Genomic DNA, 19512 nt, shown 5'->3' with positions numbered 1-19512 from the left:
TCTCTTCCTGCTTCTCACCCTAAAGCAGTCTTTTATGAATGTGCTCATAGAAATTAGAGGTTAATTACCTCTGTTGTATATTTGGGATCCTTGTTATTCCAATGAACCTTGTAAAGAAATACTACAGAATCTGACACTGGTAATTTCAAAAATAGATGGACTTTGCTCTGATTGTATATTAGCTGATATTTTAGTAGTGAATAGTGTATTTATTGACCTTTATGAAAATGAAAAACAAACTCCTTGTTCCCTGTTTTGTGGTCTAGTGCCACGTAGGCATGAGCAAGTCCAACATTAAATTTGTATCTCCCAGGAACAGAAGATTCCCAGAGGAAAATCAGCAGACATCTTTTATATAGTGATAGGGAAATACATTTTCTAAAGAAAATGGCTTGAGTTTATCCTCTAATACCTCATAAGAGCAGTCTAATATTAGTGGAAGATTAACATTATTCAGTCATTTAAATGTCAAATCTTTATGGCAAACCAGCATAGATTTTGAGTTAAATCTCAAAGACTCTTGCTTTCTAGTTGTGTGTGTCTGTGTGTTGCTTAATCTCCCTGGCCAGTACAGGGGATGTTGTGATCTCCTCATTAAAGACGTCACACTGAGAAGATTGGAGTAGAGGAATAAATAGAACAAGTGCTAGAAAGCCAAGCAGCTCATCTTGGTTGAACTAAAATGCCTTCCCCATAAGTTCCCATTTTGCAGAGTATCTAACCAGCTCATTTGAGGCTCTGCTAAGTATGTGTGCATCAGGTTCTGAAATGTTGTTTTACCTCATTGTGTATCTCAGTAGCCAATATTTTTAACATGTTACTCTGGTGGAGAAAGCAAACAAGGGCAATGGCTCCCAGAGGGCAAAGAGGTTCAAAATTTTGCTGGTGAGGTTCAGTATGGAGCTTGAGCACTTAAAGTTCTGCTGTATCTGCATTGAACGTTTGCAGCCCCATCCCATTATCATTAGCCTGTATTCCTGACCTGTGCACCAGAGTTATTCTGGGCCAGGGCTGCCAGATCTGTCCAGGCTGATTCTGTGTCTCCAAGTGCCAGGGGTACAGTCACAGCATGTGTCTGTGAGACAGGTCTGCTGCTTCTCCTTGGAACTGGCCTGTGTGGAACAGTAGGGCTGTCAGATGTTCAGACACCCTTCATAAATGGAGGAGATCCAAAAAAACAAATACATGTTTTTTCATGGCCTTTTGTGAAATGAAGAATGGAGCCCAGCATTTAGGAGTTCAGTGACAGGTAGATAGCTAAGATTTGAAAGATGGCTCACTAAAATGTTTAATTGTTTGTGATAGTAAATTGCATACAAAGAATTGTGCGTTCCACAAGAATGAGTAAAAAATGAGTCTTTGCCCATACTCAGCAGGATCTGGTGAGGCTGGAACTACTGGAAAGTTTTTCAAGCAAAGTGAAGTTAGGAAAAGCTCATTGCTGGAACTTACTGCTTTTTTCCAGAAGTTGTTTTTTTTTTTTTTTTAATTCCAGCACTGTGCTTAGTCTTTGTCCTCCTCTGATCCCAATAGATTCTGAAAGAATGTGATGAAAAAAGGAAACAAGGCAGGTTGCAACGGAGTGGACACTTCCCGACAGTGACTGCTTGCAATCCAACTCTGGGAAGCTTTAGTGGATATGGAAACATCTAATCTCAAAGTATAGTTCCCTTACAGTGCAGTGCAAGGAAGTATCTCAGTGTCACAGGGCCATTTGGGGATCCTTATAGAGCTGGTCGGGTGGAATTTGTTCTGAAGGCACAACTCTGCCTAGCACAGAGTTTATTTTTAGTATTTTAACCAAACAGATTTCAAGAATTAGAAATTTCTCTAAAATTTAATTACTTGACCACTGTCATCCTGTGTTCAAGGAGTCTGACTTGAGGCTGATGATGGAGTGAAGGTGGTACAAGGCTGTTTGGACTTACTTAAGCAAAATGTGTTTATATTGGTTCATCTCTAAGGGTCCTTTAGACTCTTAGTCCTCTCTGAATGTCATTCTGTGCAAAATTGATGGTCTCTGTACAAAATGGAGTCTGCCTGTCCCTGCCAGCAGTGAACAGCCATAGCATTTGTCCCAAGACTTTGTCCTTTCAGATTTACTGCTGGCTGCCTTTTGCAAAATTATTGCTGCAGTTCCTGGAGCTGGCAGTTTTGAGGACAGTTTGAATACATGGAAAAGTGCTGTGTTTCCACTCTTTCACTGGGCTTTTTTTTTTTACACCTAATGAACTGTGGAAGGAAACCTCGTCTATTAAAGCATGATAGAAACTTTGTATCAGGGCCATCACTAGTTTTTAGAGTATGGAGATGTTTTAGCTTAGGTGGCTACTTGCTTTAAATCAGCAAAAAACAACCTGTGATGTTGAGTGTGACCTGTACACTGAATTCACTGAAGCACTTTGAGCTCAAAATATACTTGAGTGTTCAGACTTAGAAGAGAAAAAAGACCATTTTTACAGGAACTCTAGTTGAATTAATATGAATTAAAGCAGGAACAAATGCTATATTTACCCGCATGGCTTTCCTATTTTGTACTTCTGGTGATTTTTAAAGTTGTTTTAAAGAACAAAAATATTACTGATAAGTTTCAGAGGCTTACACATTTTTCTAGTTTAGAACACTTTTGTTTCTATTGTCAGAGGCAATAGAGCCATTTTGCTGTCCTGCTTTAATATGGCATTTTAGACACTAAAAAGTCCTTCTAATTTTGCACAGTCCTCTTTATTTTCTTCCTGCTCCCCACTTCCATTAGTAATGCTTGACAGTGACTCAGAACCATTCTGCATTGGAGATAGGGTGACTGAGAAACCAACAAAAGCAGGAGAAACAGAGTGAAGGAAACGACTGGCACCCACCCCACAGCATGATTGCAGCAATCTGTGCTCCTGCAATCACTCCAAGTTACAATAAGAGTTTCCATCAGCCAGGGAGCACAGTTCCTGGCTGCCTAAAGAGAGAAGCAGTATTTTCTATTGAAACACAAGTCACAAAGCCTAACACCCCCTGAGATGTCTTTCCTCTTCTCTTACTGATTCATTGTGTGGCTGTGGGCTAGTCTTCATGCTTATTTCCCAGTCTCTACAGCAGGCAGTTATTAAAAAGCTACTTTGAGAGCATGAGTTGAAGTTTTTGTAGCACAGTGTAGTACTAGGTATGGTTTAATTTACTGATCACTGAGCTGTACGGTGTGGCCTGTTCAGGGGGGCATTCTGTCTCTCCAGTTATTTGATGAGGTTTGCCTCTTGTCTGGGGTGGCTCTTGCTAGATGACAACGACAATGTGAAGCTGTGCAAACGGCTAGCACAGTCCACACCAAAGCCAAATCTGTCACTAATTTCCAATCTGCATATCTGTTCTTAGAAGTACATGATATATTAATGCCTCCAGTAAATTACACATTCTTTTAAAATACATGAGACTGAAGTAGTCTTCAGAGCTCAGTAGGCTGGTGTGCGAGAGAGCTCTGTACGAAGAGGTGTGAAATGAAGGAGAGAAAAAAGAAATGAAACACTAATGGGGAAGAAAAGCACATAGTCACTACATAAGCACAGGCAATTGGAAGTCATGGAGGCTTTCTGTGCTGTCAGTTGTTTATTGTACCAGGGGGACACTTTCAGCCCGAGATATTGCTTGGAGCTGGATGGATAAACGGAACAGCAGGGGGACCTGCTGATGCTCAGCTTTGCCGTTCTCAATAAACATCACTTTGCTCAATAGAGAAATTATTGCAGAGGCCTTCAAGGAACAAAGGCATTGACTGACCACAAGCAGTGCTGATAAAACTGCCTCTTTAGAACCTTTTAGGTTTGCTTTTTCTCCACTTTTCACGCAAGGCTACAGTGTGAAACTGTATGAAAATGCCAGCTAAGCAGCCATGTTTATCCCTTTTAAAAATTTGGTCAAAGAAGTCATTGTTCCTCTGCTCAGGTCTGTGTCCTTTCATGGAGAAGTGTGAAGATCCTTTTAGACATAAAATAATCCAATCCTCCGGTGCTGCAAAAATGACATTAAATCAATCCAAGCTTTCTTTTATAAGCAAGCCAGTATAATGCATATTTTAGAACAGTTGAATAATTGTATAAAATGAAGAGTCATATTGAGGTTTAAATTGCCTCATTCGTTTAAAGCTGATTTTATTGCATGACTGTCGTGACATCAGCTCTGTAAAGAACAATAGTCCATAACAATTTACAGGGAGATAAATTCCTGTGAGGGCTTCTAGTTGCAACCTTATCTATGAAAATGAAGTTATACACCAGAACCCCTTGATAAATTGCTTCCATGAAACTCCCTTTAGTTCACTTATTGCTGAGAACCTTGAAATGTTACCATAATAGTTCAGCTGTGAAGAAATTATTGTTTTGAAGTAGTTAAGACAAAATAAAGTTATTTCAATTGCTGATTCAGTGTTCACTTGCAGAGAGGAAAATTATTTGATGTGCTGAAATTAAAAAGTGGACAAACTGATTCCAATTGTTTTGGGACTTAAATTCTTTAACTTAATTTTAAGCATGCTGGATGTGGCTCCTTGAACTGTCCTGCAACCTGTCTCATATTTTGATATAGGCCAGGCATCTTCTCTAAGTTCCAGTGTTTCAATTGTATTTTTAGTTTCTCCTGTATACACAGTGTCTCTGTTTGCTTTCTCCGTAGTTACATTCAGTTTTGTTCTGAGCTAAGCAACCCACTGTAAAATTATGTTCTGATAAAGCCTTATGGATTTTAAAGGTCACATTCTTTTCTCAGATGAATACATCATTCCCATTGATTCACCTGCTGTTTCTACAAACTCAGTATTACTGATGACATTAATTATGTTAATATTCAAAGGGTTCTTAGCACAAGCTTAGGCTTTTCTAACATGCTAGTTTTTGAGATGCATTTAAAATGCAGGGAAGATGGGAGGAGTGGGGTGTTACTGCACTGGAAAAGCAAATAATTTTCTTTGTGCAATTCCTGGTCCTGCAGGTTTTCCAAGTTATTGATTGTTTTGCTACCTAGATTGTAAAGCAATCTCCAGATGTGATCACATGTTGTTTTTCCTGCTGAGGCGTTGGTATAAAGGAACTCTGTCAAGGCTATTGAGACAAGCCAAAGAAAAGCCTAAAAAACACAGGCAGCAGAAAACAGCAGAAAACCACTACATTGCTTCAGCTTGCTTTTGTTTTGGCACTGTTGTCTGGTTCTAGGAACCATTTTAACATCTGTCTCTAGAGGAAACAAAGCACATTTTTAATAGTAGCAAACAGGTCTACACAAAAGGCAGCTTGCTCCCTCTGACAGGGGAATCTGCCCCCTGAGCCAGTGATGTGTGTGTAGATTTGATTTGGAGCTTATTCCCACTTTGAATAACGTTGTATTCATTGTACCACAAGTACATTTTGGGTTTCACTTTAAAGTTTTTTGTCAGGGATCTCAAATCTTAGGGTATGGGGTTTGGTTTGAGATTAGAAGTGGTGTAGTCTCCTTGGGTTGAACTTAGTTCCCGGAGAAGTCCCCGGAGCCTTGTCTTGTAGGCTTTGCTGGTGTGCCTGGGTAACAGGGCAGTCTCTTCATCTGCTGCAAATGGACCTAGGCAGCATTTTTGTTGCAGACTTTTGCAGTGTGCCTCAACATGAGTCCTGCTAAGTTGAAATGCATTCAGAGGTTCAAGCAGGAAATACTTGGTGTGAGCACAGCTCAGCCTCAGAATGGTCATCCAAAATGCAGAGAGAATGTGACACATTGCAGGGAGTACTGGAGCTTCAGTCCAGGACCACCCTACTGCCCAGTGGGAATGGTCAGAGCTCTGTCTACTTAACACAATAGAAGGGAGCAATATTAACTTCTGCCCTTTTAGCATAATCTGTTACAGCCAAGGTAAGGTTGGCATGGTGTGCAGTAACTTGTGTAACTGTCTTTCCAAGAGCATGGGCCAAGAGCAGCTTAATCCAGAACTGTCTGATGGATATTTGTCGTGGTGATACCAGATCTGTGCAGGCACACACAAAGATGTAATGCAGAAACTATAAAGGGAAGTACAAAGTATACAGGTATATTATATTGTGTTGATCTTTTTGCTGTGATGCTGTAGCTGTTAAATATGTCCCTCTGATTACATAATTTGCTGTGAAATTACTTTGTTGGTTGTTGAGGATTTTTGCTGCATTTTGTCATGTGGTTCACATTAATCTGTGGATCTCCCTGGCTTCTGTTGCGCAGCAATTTGTTCTGTACAGGAGACTTTAAAAGCAGGCTCTTTTACAGCAAGTGAAGGAGTGCCAAGAGTGCTTTGAAGGGATAATTGGCTTCCTTCCATTTGAGGATATAATAAAGCACCTTTCCAGTCCCCAGCACCTCCCATCATTTGGGAGCACAGTAACCCATATCTTGTGCATCACTCCAGGAAAGTTGGTTTATAATAGATGGGTTTTTAAAAAAAGTTCTGTCCCTGTAAGAGCTGTCACAGCATGTTTTCTGTCTAATCAGGAACTCAACAAAGTGTGCTGCTTTCTGAAAGCAGAAGTTGACAGTACTCTACCCCAAGGCTCTAATAATGTTTGAGGAATAGCTTCCAGTTTTTATGTGTTGGTATTCCTGGTCACAGAATGGGTGGATGCTCATTCAATAGATAGGATTTTGCACTGGATTTCATCCTTAGGCTAGGAGGAACACTGCCAGCATGTGCACTTGTGGTTTATTAAACAGCAGACAGCAGCATTTCTCTTGAGTGTGAACAGAGTGAATTCAAGGACCTGAATCAGCAGAACATCTGTGCATATGCTTAAATTTAAGCACACAATTAGGAGTTCTGTGGAAGATGGATTTGGGAATTGTGATAAAAAGTGAGAGCAGAGATGGCAAAGATTACAGGATGAATGGCATGAGTGGAGGAGAAGCGTAAGGCCATTTAGGTGGTCTATTTTGTAGTCCTGTAATTTGGTAGTTACTTTACATAATTTATATTGGTCCTTATTCCTCAGACTGGATTAAAACAACTGAGATGCAAATATTCTTCTGGGAAAATATGTCTGATATAAATATAATCCCTAAAGTTTGAGCTTTACGTCCCTGTAAGGTAACATGCCTGCTTATGCCATGCTTATGGTTGTGTCTGCTTTTCACAACAGACCATGTAAAATCAGGAGTGAAGGTTGGTGAGTCCTGATCAGAAGCATTTTTGGTCTACAACAGAGATTGTTGTCTGAATTGTTCAGGGCTTTCAGCTCCACCTTCTCCCAGAGGACAGGTCTCATTAACATGTATTTGTTGAGATGCTGTTTGCACCTGGCAGGTAGTGAACTGTTCTTAATGTTGCATTTCATGTGGAAAAAAAAAAGCTGGCAGGGATGATGAAAGACCTTCCTTCTAGGAGTGGTTATGAACATTAGCCTTATTTTTATTATGAAATGTAGGAGTACAGCAGTTCCTGAGGTTTTAGAATGGTGTAGACATAGATGGCAAGGAATAAAATGAAAAATGGATCATTTTAACAAAAGAAATGATACCTACTGTTTGCCACAGCCTTTGAGATATTCAAGAGGTGCTAAACATTACAACATACAAATAATAGGGAGATTGAGACAGAACTTCTTTTAACTCCATATTACCTTAATGGTAAATTTTGTTTGTACTCATTCTCTTCCTCAAGGCTACTTTTAATTACAAGTGTGGTAATACAGGGCAATCTTCTGCAATGCTAATACCTTGAAAGATAAGGTTGTACATTCTGATTTGTTTCAACAAATCATAGAGATGACAGATACAAAAAAGAAAGAACTTCTGACATCAGAGGTATTCAAGAAAGCAAAATTTGGATTTAGAAATGCACAAGTCATTTCTCTTCATCAGGCTAAGCAAAGTAGGTCTTTGAGGCAGCTAATTCATGTCATGTATATAAAGCAAGTCAAGTTCCAGCTACTACAAAGCTTTTATGTAAGACTTTGCTGACCCAATAGGTGGTGGAATATAAATAGATCAACAGTACACCCTTCCTTCTGCTGTTCTACCTAATCCTTTCTTGCCTTCAGGATTGAAGAGTGTTTGATCTATTGAGTCTTAAATCAGACATCGTTTCCAAAAAAAAACCCCGAGACCCCAAAATACAAATGAATGAAAATTTAGTGGTGTAAGAGTGAGAAATTGAATTAGGAATACAGCACCGTTCTTCCTTCCCCTCCCCCTGCCACATATACAAACTTCACAAAGCTGGAACTGCCTGGCTTCCTACTTGCTCTTAGCTACCCCTGTCAAATGGTTTGACATGAACCTCTTCAAAAAGAGTAATTGTATGAGACCAATATTAATTTACTTTCTCCTTTTCAATAATGCTTAAAATGCCCTCGTCATACTGCCTGCAGGTCTGCACTGCTGCTCAGGAGGTGGAGCACTCTTTATTTTTAGTAACAATATCTCTCATGCTGGGGTGGAAGAATCTTAAACCAATTAAACACATTAGAAGATAATAGTGTGTGTGGGTTTGGTTCAAGATCTCCATTTTCTTCACTCTGGGGTATGTCCTATTACCAGCTGTCCTATCCAAGATGACAGGAATAGTGTTGATAAGCTGCTAACTAGGTAAGCAGTACAGCTGCTGCTTTGTCAGGTATTCCTGTGTCAAGAAATCATTTGTGATGGGGTTTGTCTCCTTTTTTTTTAAATTCCATTAAATTTTTATACATTATCTCAGTTTAGACAAAAACTTTTTTCAGATGCCTGTTTCTTTTTAAACATTTATTTTTTAAAACTAATTTCTCTCTTGTACATGATGTGTTTTTTTTCAATAGAAAGAGATTGTGTGTGTCTGTGCTTTTAAGAGTTGATGGTTTGTTACTCCCTTTTAATAATGTTTAGTTACTGGGAAAAAACTTGTGAACTGGCTAGTGTATTCTGATTCCTTCAAATATGTCTGGGTCCACATATTTTTACTCTTTGTATACACTCTGATTAGCAGGTTGATTTTGTTTCTTCGTTTGCAGAAGTTGGAAAAGCGTGCCCTCAACCAGCACATGGGTGTGTCAAGGTCAGAAAGCTTTTGACTACACTGACATTAAACCTTTATTTATTTGATAAGGAATTTACACGAGGATAACGATGTTCAGATTGTTTAAATACAAGATATTTTCTAGGAACTGTGGCATGCATTCCTGCATGCATGAAGCATGGTCTAACCAGCAGGAGTAGAGCCTTGAGCTTTTTATTTATTCTTCATCTTGAATTTGACAGTCATAATACAAAATATGGGGCAGGCTGTCCTGGATAAATTTACTTTTACAGTGCAACATCAATAAACAAAATAAAGCCAGATAGCACTTCATAGATGTCCAACACCCCCAATGTTAACATGCATTTTAAATGTTAAAATTGTTCAGCACAGCAATGTAACTTGTATCATCTTTCTTGGACTGAATGAGAGAGAAATCCTTATAGGAAGAAGTTACAGAGGTCAGTAGTGCACAGTAGTGTTTTCCCTCACCAGAAATAATAGGTCACTAACACTATAACTGTGTATTTCAAGTAAGGATAATAATAATGCTGTCAGGCTACTTCTCACTGAAGGGCACTTCTAATATAATACTTTTGAAAATGGTGAAATGTGATTTTAGAGTGCTCCAAATATTGTCAAGGGAAGAGGAATGGGAAGGCAAGGCAAGTCATGGCAAGGAAAAGGAATGGTCCATTAGTTAGAGTACTGATATAGCTGTTGAGAGGCTGGATCAGTTCCTTGGCAGTGCTGGGTTTGCTGTCCTAGTCAGTGTTTCATTTCCAGTTCAGAGGAACTTGGCTAGTGCTCAGTTTGGCACTACACAGCCTGTGGCCAAACCTGGGAGCTCATAACTGACTGATATTGATAGTGAACAAACAGCAAATAAATACTTGTGACAAGTATTTATTTGTGCTCTGAGAGGACCATATTTACTCTGAGAGGACCATTTTTTAAAGGTAGTACCAGTTTTTGATAATGAAGTAACCAATTTACTAAATTACTGTTCAGCTAATAGTTAAGAGTGTTTGCATGGCACGATGTCGGGAAGATAAATGAGTTTGTCAGTGAGATGCTCAGATTGTCTCATTTGTTATTTTCCCCTCATACATGGCTTTTGATAGATGGCACACTGCTTTCTATGCAAATAACTTCACCCTGGCTAATTTGAATGCTTGTGTTGGGAAGATGTATGGAAGAATGACGGATTTTTTTGGCATTTTAAATTACATTTGGGGCAGTTCTGTCCTGCAGGTTGTGTTGGCTAAGGACTTGGAGTCTTTCAGCCAGCACCACATGAAATGCCCAGCCCTGCTGCAGGTTCTTCTTGCCATTCTGCTGTTCATTTTCTCTCTCTGATTTCTCTGCCAGCCCCTGTCTCCCTTGGGTTGCTGACTAGAGAGAGAGCTCCACTCTGCAGGTTCCTGCTAGGATATGGAGGTGCCAAACAGGGACCTCAGAGGAGGTTCTGCCCCTTTCTCTTTTGCCTTAATCCCAGAACAACTGGTAGATAAAAGGTGTTTGGAACATCCTAGAAGGACATAAGCAGGCTGCCCTATGTTCCCTGTTCCAATGCTCCAAGTTGTTGCTAAGTTTTGTGTGAACAGACCCTGTGCACAGATTCCCTTTGTCTTTTCAGTAGGGCATGGAAAGTCTGACCAGCCTTCAGCAGGGGAAAGACTCCTCACATCTCTGCTGAAGCAGCCATTTTCCCTTCCCCTCCTCCATACACATAATTTTAAAACAAATGTTCGCCTGTTATGCAAAATTTGCTAAAGCATCTGTTTCTTCCCGGGAGCCTTGGAAAAATGTGATCAGTGTGATGAGTTTGTGTGAGTCTGCCTGGAAACTGTGTGTGTTAGAGGATGAGTTCAATATGCAAATCTCCAACAGCTCCTATTTATACCCATGTCAAGGTCCATATTGTCCTTCTTCTGTCTCTCCACCTCCCCAGCCAGGTCCTTGAGCAGTTGTTGTAGGCAGTAACTGAGTACAAAGGGTGTGCTGCCACAGAGCAGCCAAAGAGAGCTCCTGGAAAGGCTCTGGTTTGTGTGGGCTCATCCCACAGATCCTGCTCTGTTCAGTCTCTGGCACTGACACTGGAGAATCTTCAGAGCCACCCTGAGGAGCTGCAGAGGAGGAGGGCCCGAGGCTTATGGATGGCTGTGTCCCTGTTCAGGATGGCATCATGCAGGTGTGCAGGCTCCTTGTTTTGAGTGTCAGTGTCTGAGTTACCCCATGAGAGAGATTTTTCAAAGGTAAGATCATTATTAACTGTCCCTTTGGAAATACGAATATTTCCTACTTTCCTGTAGATTTATTGACTAATTCACTGATCGGGGCGTTTTGGAAGCTGGCCTCACTTGCTGAGAGTGAGAAGAGAAGATCTCTCTTGGCTTAGCACTCAGCAGCTGAAGAATTCCCATGAGTGGCAGTTGTGAGGTCAACAGCAATAGAACAACCCTTGATATTAATATTTTGTTTAAGAAAATGAGCTTTTTTCCAAGTGTTTTTCAAATGCTGGAGAACAGCAATTGTGTAGAATTACCTGTTGTTGCTAGCAATGTTTTTGCTTCTCTGCCGCACAGTGATAATGCCTTCATCCTTTAGAAGCAATGGAAAATGATAAATGAGGTTAACAAGCATCAGTCTAAAGTGAAAACAAAATCTGTGGCTGTACAACTCTTGTTGCATTCATTCTGGTCAGGGGTTGGTTTATTCATCTATTCTCAGAGAAAAAGCATCTCTTTTCCTTGGCCTCCTGAGAACCAGAAACCATGACTGAAACTCAGCTGGAGTAGCCTATTTCAGAGCTCAGCAAACTATTCTACACATGGCATTTAGGGATATAGATAGGTTGTTTTCCTTATTTGCCTCCCAATCAGAAATTGGATGAACCTTCGGGATGCAGAAACAGGGAAAATCCTCTGGCAAGGAACAGAAGATCTGTCTGTACCTGGAGTGGAGCATGAAGGTACGGTGTGACTTCATTGTGCATTTGGGGCTGGGTGGTGCTGCATGTCTGGGTCACCTGAGTTGCAAAGATATCCCTGCTTTGAAGGACAGATGTCACCTTTGTCACTTGGGCAAATTATATCACCTCACTGTGCCTCAGATTTTTGTTGCAAATAAAACAGGAAATTGGGGATTCAATTAAAACATACTCTGGCCTGAGACTAATGCCCGTCGTACAAGAAATAGTTAAGACTTTATCTGGTGCACAGTTCACTCATCCATCTAAAAGATGGATGACTGCAAACTGTGGCAGATGCAGAGGAGAGCTATTAGGAGAAGCCACTGAAAAAAGAAATACAGATGGGAGGATGGTTTTCCTTGGGAGAAGAGACAAAAAAAGCAGTTCTTGTATGTCTTAGCTAGAAAGGAAATCTGTGGTGGATAGGTTGTGCTCAGTAAATAGGCTGAGAAGCGGGGGAGACATCCAACAAAGCAGGGTAATCTGATGATGAATTAAAAGGTGTGGGAAAATGTGATTCTGATACAGTCCTGCAGCAGAAGCAGTGAGGGCAAACAGAATAATTGTTCTAAAATTAAAACCATATGTGTCTTAAAGTCATTATATAGTACTTGTGTCTGTATGTTCTGTGGCCATTCAGGGCAAATCACAGTCTAGACATAGCAAATGAAGAATCAAATATATAGCAGAGTGAATATAATACATTTTCTTTAAACAGGACTTCCATTTGCTTTTTAAATATGACTTCTATTTGATTTAAAGTACAAGTTTCTTTATAAAATGAAGTTTTAAGTTTCAAATCATGATACTATATTACTACTTTAATTTACTATTACCACTTAGATGAAATAAAAACAATATTATTGTGGTATAGGATTGCTGCCAAATCTTAACATTAAACTGCCTTAAGTAGTAAAAATCACAGCCTGAGCACCTGAAACTGGAATTAATCATCTAAACCAGCTTTTGGCAGCAGGAGCTAATCCAGTCAGCTCTATTCAGTGACAGGGCATTCAAAACTGGGAGGCAATTTAGAAGATGCAAATCTGTAAAGTTTGGTTTCTTCCAATATACAAGCAAATCTTGGAGTAAGCTGCTGAGGTGTAGCTGTTACAGAATCCTCACAGCCAGCTTTCATTCATGACATACTAATAGTCCTTTCATTATCTAAGAAAAGGTGTAGTTTAAAATGTAAAATCAGTTTGGCTAGGATAACTTGCTTTCTTGAATGTCCCAAATATTTAAGGTACCTTTGTTTAAATGAAAACATAATTACATGGATATTTTAATTGAATTTCAGTTTCTAACTAAACGGTTGGACCCACAATTACGTGTGAGTAAATAAGAAATGTGTCATTCAACACTTTCAAATCTAATCATCATTAAGCATCTGACTAAATGTATGTTAACCATGTAAGTGCTTAAATAAATGTGCAGGTATAGTACATCCTCAAGTTAACAAAAAGCACTAGTAAATTTAGGATTAAGTCTGTGCTTATCTGCATCCCAGCATGTTTTAAAATGGATTTAACTGATGAGAATCAAACTTCCTTCTTTTTTTTAAAAAAAAAGAGAAATAAAAGTAAAATGAGCTTAAAATAATTAATTTAAATTAAAATTTTTGCCTGGTGGTATAAATGTAAATTAAAATGTCTTAGATGTTTAAAGACAACACAATCCTACTTTTATTAAAAGTATTATTTATTCGGTGGCTTTATAATGTTAAAGCAAACATTCTCAGGACTCTCTCTTGGGGATGAAAGAAATGAAATTACTAAACTTCAGAATAGTTTTAACGAGTCATTTTACACTTAACTGCAAAGGGATGTTTATCCACAATGGTGTAGTCTGTACCGGTGAGTGCAGTAAAGGATGGTGCCCTGCAAATTTTCATGGTGCAGAAAATCTCATAAAAGTAATTACTGATCTTTTACATTTCAAACTTCTGCCTTACACTTCTTATTTTCTTTTTAATATTTTTTTTTTTTTAACCAAACTGTGGGCCGTGTACTTCTCCTTGGGGTAGGATGCTGGCTTACATTCCCTAAGCCTCCAGCTCTTGAGTTTGGTGTCATATCAAGGTCCTACTCCATTAAGCTGTTCTACATGAGATAGATTTGCCTGGGGTTTGGGAGAATCTTCCTGTTATTAAACACCAGCCTGCTCCCTGCTCATGGATGTTTTGATATGCTTTCCATTTTGGAACAGTTTGGCTCATAAAGCACATGCCAGCTGTCTTCCCTCCCCTCTTTATTTCTAAAAAATTCACATGAAACATTCTAATAATGCTTATTAGAACATGCAGGAAGGATTATGCACAATCACACCACTGAAGTTTGGTGGACTTGGAAGATTTTTACTGGTTTGACTCCCCTCTCATATTCTCCTGATTAAAACTCTTAATCAGTGCTCTCAAACTGTCCCTTCTCTTACTCCTCCACCTCTAAAAAGAAATCATCTTGTGAAATATCTACCAGGTACAGTTTGCCACTTGCTGTTCGTGTCTTATCCATTGCAAGAGCTCAGAAACCTGTATTGTCAAACTGCTCTCTTAAACCTTCCAGTGTGGTTGTGGCTTTATAGCCTGGGTAGGTCTCAGTGTTAAGGGAACAGGCATTTACTTCTCCAGGACACTTCCCAGAGCTCTGAGATGGCTGAGAAAGTGCTGCTGGGCTGAGAAACACACGTTTGTGGTTTGTTGAGGATGCACAGTCTGAAAGGGAGGGAAAAGTGAGAAGGGCTTTGTGTGATAAGCAGCCCTTTGGCTGCCGGTGATCTTCAGCACAATTCTTAAAGTAAAAATTTAAGTTGCATCTTATATTTCAACTGGAAAAATTATGAGGTTTAGTAACAAGCAACGAAGAACCAGGAGTCTGATTCTGAGAGAGCAGTGTTGTATCTCTGATTCTGTCATAAGCTTCATTCTTGGCTGTGGGCAAGTTACTTAAGGTATTTGCATCTTGAATTTCACTCTTGCAAATGTAGAAACAAATGTGAAAACTAAGTCCTTTGTGTTTGCATTTTTCCTGTTGCTATGATCTTGTGTTAGTCCTAATCATTATTTCCAAGTATAGAATAATAGTACCTGCAGAAGCTGGATTTTATTCTGTCCAAGTAATGCTTCTTTATCTATTTCACAGCTCGAGTTCCTAAAAAAATCCTGAAATGCAAGGCAGTATCTCGGGAGTTAAACTTTTCCTCAGCAGAACAAATGGAAAAATTCCGTCTGGAACAGAAAGTTTATTTCAAAGGGCAGTGTCTAGAAGGTATGGATGTGCTCAGTGTGCTGCAGCACAGGGACTGACCCCCAGCAGGGCAGGGATTAGAGTGACTAAAATGGGTTGAATGTGGTGATTTTAATTTTTCAGAGTAGCACTGAAGCACTCATCTTGTCAGGACTAATGGGCCACAGTATTAAGGATAGCATTTCATAAGTGTATTAACACTTTGTTATGTAAGAAAAAAAGCTGGGTAATCATGCCTGAGGGCATAAATCCACCACAGGCTGCCTGAGGCAAGGAAACAGGTTATTTCAGAGTCAGCTATTACTGGAATTCCTGGGTTTTCCTCAGAGTACCAGGCTGGAGCCTCTGGTTTACCTGGGTTACAACAGTTCCAGTGACACCACAACTGAACATCTGACCCTCCTCACTGCAGTGCTGCTCTTAATCTGGGCTGGAGGAGGGGCAGATAACACATTGAGCTCTGAGTCTTTTGGTCAACCAGTTGCACACTTAACCTCAACTGGATCCCAGGGATGTCTGCAAGAGGAGGAATGTGGTTTCCCTGTTCCCAATTAGGTGTGTTGAAATTTTCACCAAATGCCAAGGAAGTGGTGTGACCTTATCAGTACCATCAGCTATTTTAGAAAGTGAGTATCTGCTCTAAGAGGAGTGCAGGGTTCAGTGCAGTTTAAGCTGTACAAAGTAATGTAAATGTAAAATGTTGGCAGCCCAGCAGGACAGTTTAGAGAGTTTCCCAGCCTGTCAGGTGAAAAGTAAAAGGACCATATGTGAATTCTCTTCTTTCAACTGCCTCTGGATCTTTTTTTTTCTTTTTTTTTTTTCTTTTTTTTTTACTTTGCAGAATGGTTCTTTGAATTTGGTTTTGTGATTCCTAACTCCACAAACACTTGGCAGTCCTTGATAGAGGCAGCACCTGAATCACAGATGATGCCAGCTAACGTTTTAACGTGAGTGCCTTGGGCTTGCAGAATCTGAGAGCAGGCAAAGCAAAAGCAGTGTGTGGCATTTCCTTGGGGGCAACGGTGGGAAGGAGGAGAGGAAACTGCTACCAACTCCAAGTCACCTCACTGCTGTTAGTTGTTGAGAGATAAAAGGGGTTAAGCCAACCTCATTACCTTCCTTCCCATAGGTCCAATTTGCATTAATATAGCAATAAAGGTTTGGAGAAAGTGAAACTGATTCTTTAATAAAGTTGCTTAATTTTTTTTGGAAGGTGAATCGTGAAAGGATTTTAAAATGTTTTACAACTTAATAGCCATTACATCTAGGGGAAAAAAACGCAGCAGATTTTTGGGCCATTTTAAAATCAGCTATTGATCACTCATTCTTGTCCAGGGTAGTTTAGTTCAAGCAATATATCACCTATGGTAATTGCTCTAGTGTTTATTTCATGACTGTAACATTTTGCTGAGCTTTGTGTCTTAAACATTGGCTTATACACATTTAGTATGTATACATATATATATATTTATATACATTATGCTTGGAGTTGTTTCTGGGGCTAAAATACCCTTAACAGGTAGTAATCAGTTACTTTACAGTCACCTGCAGGAAGATTCACACACCCTCCTCACAAAGTCTGCTCCTGTGTGCACATGGGCTTCTGAGCAGGGCAGTGATGCCTCAGATGTGTCACAGTAACATGTGCTGGGCATTGCACAGTGTGGGCAGTCAGGCTCCAGCTTTGGGGGGATGATGGAAAAGGCTCCTGGATGGAGGCTCTTGGGAAGGGTAACCATCCCTGCAGTGCTGGATGGGTGCTGGCAACCACACAAGGAGTGCACTGCCAGAAACAGAAGGGTTTGGGAACCCTGCTGCCAACAAGAGGCAGACGGGGAGCAGCCAGTCTCATCGCAAGGTCACTGTGTCCGCTGGAAGACCTCCCTCTCCAGCATTTTCCCTCTCATTCCCTGTCTGGAGCAAAGCCAGTCGCAGAGAGAAGGCACCAGGATGGAAGTTACCATCACTGATTCCCATTCACAGCACGTTTCAAAGAGAGAGCAGGCTTGGAGGAGAGCACCAGTGTTCCAATAGTGCTCCTGGCACAGCCTGCTCGGAAGCTCGGAGGTGCTGAACACACCCTCGGCTCTCAGAGCTGGGCACTATCAGTCAGTACAGGAGGAGCCAGATTTGGGAACCAGAGTAAAGAAACAAAGACATCTGACAAGTTGGTTTTGATCATCTCAGGAACTCAAGATGTTTTCAGGACTGGGAGTAAAGAGAAGCTAGTTTTCAAATGACCTTGAGGATTTTCCAATGTTCTGTTTGTTCTCTGATGTTCACTTGTAGTGGGGAGCCCAGATCTCTCTCCTATTCATAGAGGTATCCTAAAGTCATTCTTGAGGCTTTTCAGTAGAAGCCCCCAGCCCAAAGAAATCCAAAGGGAAATTTGTGGGCCAAAGAAGTCATCATTTTACAGCTGCCAAGATTTGGAGAGCCCCTCGTTTTCTGATATTCCCAAAGACCTCATGTTTGTGTTTCTGAACTTGGAGAGAATGGAGATGTGGTACTTGGTGCTAACCAAGACACTCTGCATGAAGAGTTCCCAAGATGACTGAGTATCAGATTGAGAACATCCCCTGACATTTAAGTTTAAGCATTGTCTACACCACAACAAAACTTTGCACTCTCAGCAGGTCCAGCGTTACAGACACCAAGAGCCACAGTGGAAGTAGATCTGCTGCTTTGGTTTTCAAGAGCCAGGTTGTTTAGACATGGTCAGATCACACTGCACAGGTGTCCAGGTGTTGTAATGATCCCAGAGTTCTTATGTACTAAAATCTCAAAAGTCAGCAAGTTAAATCCCCAGAGCTTCTGTTACACTTCAATCCACATTTCCATTGCAGTTTGTATAAAATATGCTTGTGTCTTTAAATTTAAGCACTTCTTGAGGGAAATGACGTGTTAAGTTGGTGGATGTAGCTTGCTCAGCACTAGAGGACAGAGAAGGAGAATAAAAAAAGAATTCCCATTGGTTTTCACAATTCCTGCAGGAGACAGGGGCCTGAAGGTGCTGGGACTGCTAGCTTATTTTTAGCAATAAAAGTGAGCAGGAGTTTGCTTTCTGAGCACTCTGCAGCCTGAGCAGTACTGTGCTCAGACAGGGGAGTGATGGGGGGAACATTCTACATAGGAATGTGTTTGGGAGATCCTTCAGTCCTGACTGACCCTGACCAGGACAGTGCTCACTGTGTGCAGCCCCAAACCAAAGAGATCTTCTTGTGGGGTGGTCAGAGTGTGAGCCCAGGCTTGTGTGAGAGCATGGAGAGGAGCAATCACTGTCCATGCATCCTTCTAATGCCTCTTCTTTCTCCTCCTTTCCTCCTGCAGTGGTAATGTTATTATAGAAACCAAATTCTATGATGACGATCTTCTCGTAAGCACTTCCAGAGTGAGACTTTTCTACGTTTGAGATGGGGCTTTTTGGAGCTGTTTTAGTTTTCCTCCATACAGTTCTTGGTGCAGAACCCCCCGACTATCCAGTGGAAGACACTCCTGTAGGCAGTGACCCTGGGGACCAGCTCAGCGTGGGTTGTGACCTTTGCCCATCAGTTATTTTGCTTTCTCCTCTGACAAGACCAGACCAAATCCTCAGAGATGGGGCCATCTGCTCAGTGATGCCCTCAGGAAGAGAGGCTGTCTCTGAACACAGGCAAACGATGGTCATGCAGAACCAATACTGTAAATTTATGTTAATCTCATCCTTTCTACTTCTCTGGACCCTGGTATAATCTCCCATTTACACACACACCAAACTCTCAATGCTTTTCTTTTGGGGTTAAGTTAACCTTTTCATTTTTCTCATGTTGTAGATTTTTATCCTTTTGCTGGATTTCTGTGTAACTGGTCCACACATCCTCTTACCCCAAACTTGTAAAATAGACTGTGATACCACCTAATGTAATTAAAACAAATTTCTCAATTAAAACATTCCTACCGTCCAAAGAAGGGAAGAAATGTTAGTTTTGTGTGTTTTCCTTTCTGTTACAAAAATGGACCTCAGCAGGCACAAACTCCCATCACTCAAGCCAACAGCAGACACTGTCCTGCCCCTTCCACAGCCCCCATCTCTGTTAAACTTCTCTTTCTCCAACTGTCTACATCAAAAAGGTGTCCTGGCTTCTCCTTGGCCTCTCCTCTGTCTGTCAGTCCCTTGGGGCCAATTGTCCCATTGGTTTCTCGAGCAGCATTGCACATTGTTCTGCTTTTCCAAGGGCCTGGGGACACTCAAGCCCCTCTGGAAAACCCATGTTCCCCTGAGCCCACCAGCATCACTCCTGTGCTGGGCTGGGCTCCCTGGAGCTCTGCTGGGGCTGCAGTTGCTGACA

At 40.7% G+C, this 19512-nt stretch overlaps 1 protein-coding gene across 2 annotated transcripts in view; it reads left to right on the top strand.

Annotated features, from left to right (window-relative positions):
• PDE6D (phosphodiesterase 6D) overlaps positions 1–19141 on the top strand; it is a 33743-nt gene extending 14602 nt beyond the window's left edge. Inside the window, exons 1-5 of one of the 2 annotated variants that reach the window (XM_023932969.2) lie at positions 11154–11223; positions 11851–11939; positions 15080–15205; positions 16026–16131; positions 18515–19141. In XM_023932969.2, coding sequence (XP_023788737.1) covers positions 11204–11223; positions 11851–11939; positions 15080–15205; positions 16026–16131; positions 18515–18596 — 423 coding nt within the window. In that variant the 5' untranslated portion in view covers positions 11154–11203 and the 3' untranslated portion in view covers positions 18597–19141. Of the gene's footprint in view, positions 1–11153; positions 11224–11850; positions 11940–15079; positions 15206–16025; positions 16132–18514 lie in introns of those variants that run through there. The other variant, XM_086843970.1, reaches the window with a different exon arrangement.
• Positions 19142–19512: the final 371 nt, after the last annotated feature.

The sequence above is a fragment of the Cyanistes caeruleus genome, chromosome 10 (genome assembly GCF_971803275.1).
Source record: "Cyanistes caeruleus chromosome 10, bCyaCae1.hap1.1, whole genome shotgun sequence".
Classification (NCBI taxonomy): Eukaryota; Metazoa; Chordata; class Aves; order Passeriformes; family Paridae; genus Cyanistes; species Cyanistes caeruleus.
This window is presented reverse-complemented; position numbering and strand designations above follow the sequence as displayed.